The sequence below is a fragment of the Ctenocephalides felis genome, unplaced genomic scaffold (assembly GCF_003426905.1).
Source record: "Ctenocephalides felis isolate EL2017-DRISC unplaced genomic scaffold, ASM342690v1 CF-g0.4_SCAFFOLD_01203, whole genome shotgun sequence".
NCBI lineage: Eukaryota > Metazoa > Arthropoda > Insecta > Siphonaptera > Pulicidae > Ctenocephalides > Ctenocephalides felis.
Window position 1 is genome coordinate 1 of NW_020537357.1, and position 5768 is coordinate 5768.

Below are 5768 nucleotides of genomic sequence, written 5' to 3' on the forward strand. Positions count from 1 at the left end.
ACAGTATTTGTTAATGTTACTAAATTAAAATTGAACCAATCAGGTTAAAAACATTAGAACAACTTGTGAATTTGAAACATTTGTATAATTTTGGGTAATCTCACCTTTAATTATAATCATCAATTTTAAGTTGTTAACAGCTATGTTTTCCTTTCTGCCATACCATGAGCATTCAGCCAGTTCCTTGTAAAGACTTTATTGAATGCGTTTCGGACATATTTCACTTTTTTTTGTCCTCCTACTTTTAAAATATAATTTTGCTAAAATAAAAATATTGTAAGTTAGTACTAAATCATCTTAGTTATTTATATTATTGTGAATACAATGTAAGTATACCAATTCTATCACACAGACATCCTCTTTTAAAAGGTCCTCACAACAATCGATTGTTCTTGTGTGTTTAAAGGAAACAATCCTTTGAACATGTTGTTACTGTTTAAAAATTTTGCTGAAGTCTTATCAGCGTTTTCAACTGTTCCAGCCAGCTTAACGTTCATCGAAGCATTTCCTTCATTAAATAATCAAATTTGATATTAATATTAGGCCTCTACCACTATTCACTACATTTTTTTAGTGAAACAACTTGCATCAGTTCGTGTGCTACGTTCACAAACTTGCTTAATTAAATTATGGAACTGATGTGACTGTGGAATCATGAGAAGAGGGCTCAAATTATCTCCCACATTCGAAGGCGTATCACATAAGGGTGCTACGCCGCTAGTGTAACACCTTGGAGAGTCGATTCGATAAATGCTTCATGAGAAATATCTAAAATATTTTTGTTATTTGTCTATTAATATATTAGTATATCATCATGATATGTAGGTTATTTTACATACTATCTTCAACATTTAGGTCTAAAATTTTGGGTTTTTTTAAGCCGACATTCTTTCCCCAAAGCTTCTTCTTCTGACGAGGGCTATCTTTAGCGTAAGCCCTCGCTTTGAAATAAGAACCTAAGCAAATCAATTGACTTTAAACTGAAACTATATTGTTTTTTGGCTTTAACATGTACACTTACTGAAATATCGCACCAATGAAACATCTACCGCCTTCCAAGATTCTTCATCCGGCTTTGAACTTTTGACTATCAATGAAGAATTTAATATTGGCGGCCACCAGAATTTCGTTATTTTACCATTTTTGTCCTTGATCAACCAACAACAGGTACTTCAGACCAGTTATTCTTCTTAAAAATTATAACAGCGTGCGTATACATTCTGAACACTATAAAGCATTCTCTATAAAGCCATTTATAAATAGGTTACATAAACATTCAAAATCTTCTAAATAAATCAGAATAATCACGTTTGATGAGATGTTACTAACTACTAATAAGACATGAAAAAATAACTGCATTTACCTATTAAGTAAGATGATGTTTAAGATCATTTATTTTACGATTGCACAAACGAGAAAACTAATTGAAACAAAACGAAGCCACGCCAACAAACGACGTAGATACAAAAGATTCTAGGCGAAGATGGAAGATGAATGCGGCCTTGTCAGGCTGACAAAGCTGGATAAGAAATATAGAGAATGTATAGAGACTTATTCTGTGGAGTTTTATAGAGCTGTCAATAACCATTAATATGAAACAATTTTTTAAAGTATTTTTTAATAAAATAGTAGAAAATGGATCGTAGGAAATTGAATAATCGCAAACCATTAAGGGATTTATTCAAACGAAGGATTCGACAAATAATTTCGCAAAGAAATCAAGAATACAGAACATATTGCAATCAAGAAGTGAGCGAAGAAAATATTGCACATACTGCAGGTGTAAATAGCAAGGTTATTGTAGAAATAGTATGGAGATTGCTGACATTGTCAACATGTCTTCAACGTCGTATAATAATGATTTAGCATCATCAAATATAAATGGCAATTTGCAACAATCGGTCAGCAAAACATTGATGCCGCTAAGTCAACAACCCTTCAGGATGATTTGCGTAATTGGGTAAACGATCTAAACATTACCTTCCTCGTAAGCATCATGGACTTGATGCTTTCTTTCCATGCGATGTACGAGCATTAATGGAACACCTAGATATGCTACTGGAAGCATTCAGGTAGTTAATGGGGTGTTCATATGTACATTTTAGCGTTGAAAGCTCTATTATTAGAGCAATGACAAAAATGTACCAAAATTAAATTACATTTAAATTGTGATGGTACGTCGATATCGCAAAGCTCTAGTAGTACGTTTTGGTCAACCCAGTTAATGATTGAGGAAAATGACAGCAAGACGTCTTCAGCCAGAACATCATTTAGCTATATTATGCTTCGTCCCCACTGCACGAATCTATGTGGCGAATCCTGTTCGCGACGCTCGCATGCGTTGGCTCTTGTGCGCGACGCACACTGCGAGCAATTTGACATTTGACGTTTAAGTAGATGTTTTTAAGTTGGTGATTGCGAGTACAGTTTGCTGTTGTTATTTTTTATATAAGTGTTAGTGAAAATTTGTTGAGCTATTAAAGCATAGTTAATGAAAGTAAAGGTGGATGTTATTAATAACGATAAATAATTTATTAACATGTATTCATATTGTATTTAAATTTCAGCTTAGAAGAAACTGATCGGTTTATGTTCAAGCGTTTGATTTTGAGTCTCGAAATAAACACTTTATTTCCAGGCATTTATTTACAATGTGTGACCGCAGGCCAGACTCGAATATCATTTTGATGGCATATTGGCTCCTGAACGAAGATTCTACAAAGTCTTCTGCAACAAAACGCCGTTATTGGATGGCGCCTTTATTTAGAACCCCAAATTATGTACTTAGGCCACTAATTTTCAATGAAAACACTGGTCATTTCCGAAATTTTATGAGAATGCCAGTAGAAGATTTTCAAATACTTATTGATATGGTAGGACCCAAAATTGGAAAAAAGATACGTCATTTCGATACTGCATATCAGTCAAGGAGCAATTGGCTGTTACTTTAAGATTTTTGGCTACTGGGGATAGTTACGCAAGCTTACAGTGTTTGTTTCATATATCAAAACAATCGATTTCAAAAATTATTCCTCGCGTTTGTGATGCTTTGATATCATCGTTGAAACAATACATAAAAGTAAGAATGATTATATATGGGCATATAATCCTCACACACACACACACACACACATATATATATATATATATGTATATATACATATATATATATATATATATATATATATACTAGCTGACCCGGCGAACTTTGTTCCGCCATAATGGCAATAAATAAGCTTTTTTTTTTAATGGAAAAAATAAAAATAGAAATAAAATAGCAACATTAATCATTCATAATGATTTATTCATTTTAGTGCCTCTTCATTGAAGTACCTTCTTATACACAACATTTTTTGTTTTGTTATCAGGCGCAAAAACAAACAACGCAGATGGTTTTCCGACCCGTGAACATGCCACATATAGTTGACCATGGGAAAAACATGAATGTTCCAAATTCAAACCACAAACTTTTAAGGATTGCCCTTGTGATTTGTTGATGGTCATGGCAAATGCGAGACGTATTGGAAATTGAATTCTTTTGAATTCAAACGGCAGATCGGTTGGGATCATCGGTATTCTCGGAATGAGAACTTCCTCACCTTTAAATTTTCCTATCATTATGGTAGCGTAAATTACATTGTTCATCAATTTTGTAACCACCAACGCGTACCGTTGCACAGTTTTGGTTGGTTTATGTTCCTAAGCATTATTACTACGGAGCCAACCTTTAGGAGTAAATTGTGCGGTGGTAAGCCAGGCACGTCCAAAGAATTTAAAAATTCAATTGGATAGTTGGTGGCTTCATCTTCATTTGTGACGCAATCAATAGATTTGAATGAAAGCATTGTTCCAATTATTTTATTTTGAATTATGTGGTTTAGGTCATCTACATCTTTATTCTTTGCTGCTAAAATTGCCCGCTCACTCAACCATTCATTATTTTTGCTATTAGAAACAATTTCTGGAAATACATTGTTGATAAGTTCGTCTTTTGATGAGACAAAATTACAAAAATTGTTTGGAAATGATATTAATCCGCTCGATTCATCGACAGGTACTTGACCATTACCGATACTCAGCAATTGCTTCGAGAAAACTTCAGCAGATGTATCATTAAGCAATGTAACTCTCATGTTTGTTGTCAGTTGCAGTTTCTTCACATAGCGCCATAGATTTGACGATTTGAGGCAAGCGTTTATTTCGTCGGCAGCTGTAGATCTTGGAATTACTGGCAGTATTTGGCGGAAATCGCCAGACAGTAAAATCATTGCTCCTCCGAAACATCTTGAGTCATTGCGTAAATCTTTTAATGTTCGGTTAAGTGCTTCTAATGCACGTTTATGCGCCATTGTGCATTCGTCCCAGATGATGATTTTCGATACCGCTAAAACTTTGGCCATTGCTGAGTGTTTTGCAATATTACACGTTGGTTCTTCAATAGTTTGAAGATTTAACGGTAATTTGAATGCAGAATGAGCCGTACGGCATCCTTCTAACAATGTGGCTGCTATTCCAGAAGAAGCAACTGCAACCGCTATGTTTGATCTCGCCCGAACACTTGCTAAAACTAATGACATGAGGAATGTCTTGCCAGTTCCACCAGGAGCATCTAGAAAATATAAACCACCATTTTCATCATCGATTGCCTTCATTAAAGTATCATAAACTTCCTTTTGTTGGCAATTCAACAGGGGAACATTTGTTTGAACTACTAAATCTAATTCCTGGTGGTCATATTCACGTTCCCGTTCCAATTCTCGATTAAATGTGTCATTCATTTCACGACATGGTGCTGGCATGCCTAACCTGATTAATAAATTACCGCACATGAGGTAACAGATATCTTCGATCAAGAGTAAAGCACGATTGTGTACTTCCTCATTCATCTCAATATCGAAATTTCTAGAACTAACACGAATTTGATGTAAAATATCTTCTGACATATTTCCTTGTATTTGTGCCACAGGTTACATGGATTTGATGGAAAACATGTCGAAATAATTATAGCGAATAATGTGCGTATCTGGCTTGGAGATGCAGAGATAATGGTTTCAGCGATTGTCGTATCCCAATGACTATCGTTTTCTAATAATTTCAATTCCTCACATGCAGCACGATATGTTGGAAATATTACATGATTAACAGTTCGTAGTGACTCAAATGATGTTGGCCCACGCACATTTACCAGCAACAGCCGCAAATAAAAACATTCAATATTCTTTGGATGAACTGTATACATTCGACCAAGAGCTTCAGTAGAACGCACATCTGGATACCCAGGAACCGCATTGCCTTTCTTCCGTCTTTGAAAATTCTTCGATAAAGCATTCCAAGTATAATAACGTGGCATCTCCGAGTAAAGCAAAGTTTGTGCAAACTGATCTCTTTGACAAATTGCAAAAAAACTGGTTAATGTAGTTGCTGGAGGTGTTTCAGCACGTTGCATAGCATTTGAAGCCGTAAAATATACTCGTTGACCATTCTCCAGATGCACCGCCAAATGCATAACAGTAGGATGACGTTCGTGAATGGGAAATGCGAATATACGCCAAATCGCTTCATTACAGTTCACATAACGACCAACTTGATAGCGTGAAATTTCATCGTTGTCATTCGAGGATTGCAATCCAAAAACAGCCATATCACTGCCTTTCGTGACATATTTGCAAATATATTTGATGGACTTAACTGAATTACAGTATTCAATGTTGCAATGCGTCTTGAACGTTTTAGAAATTAGCGGCGAATATGGAACAATCCAACTGTTG

The 5768-nt window shown here is 35.2% G+C and overlaps 1 protein-coding gene across 1 annotated transcript; it reads right to left on the minus strand.

Annotated features, from left to right (window-relative positions):
- Nucleotides 1-3644: 3644 nt before the first annotated feature.
- LOC113369275 (ATP-dependent DNA helicase pif1-like) lies at nucleotides 3645-4886 on the minus strand. The gene has a single exon (XM_026610057.1). It carries the CDS (start codon nucleotides 4884-4886, stop codon nucleotides 3645-3647), a length of 1242 nt encoding a protein of 413 aa, XP_026465842.1.
- Between the last annotated feature and the right edge of the window lie 882 nt (nucleotides 4887-5768).

Excerpts from the sequence above, each read along its gene's own strand:
- LOC113369275 (XM_026610057.1), bottom strand. The coding sequence starts at position 4,886 with ATGAATGAGGAAGTACACAATCGTGCTTTACTCTTGATCGAAGATATC.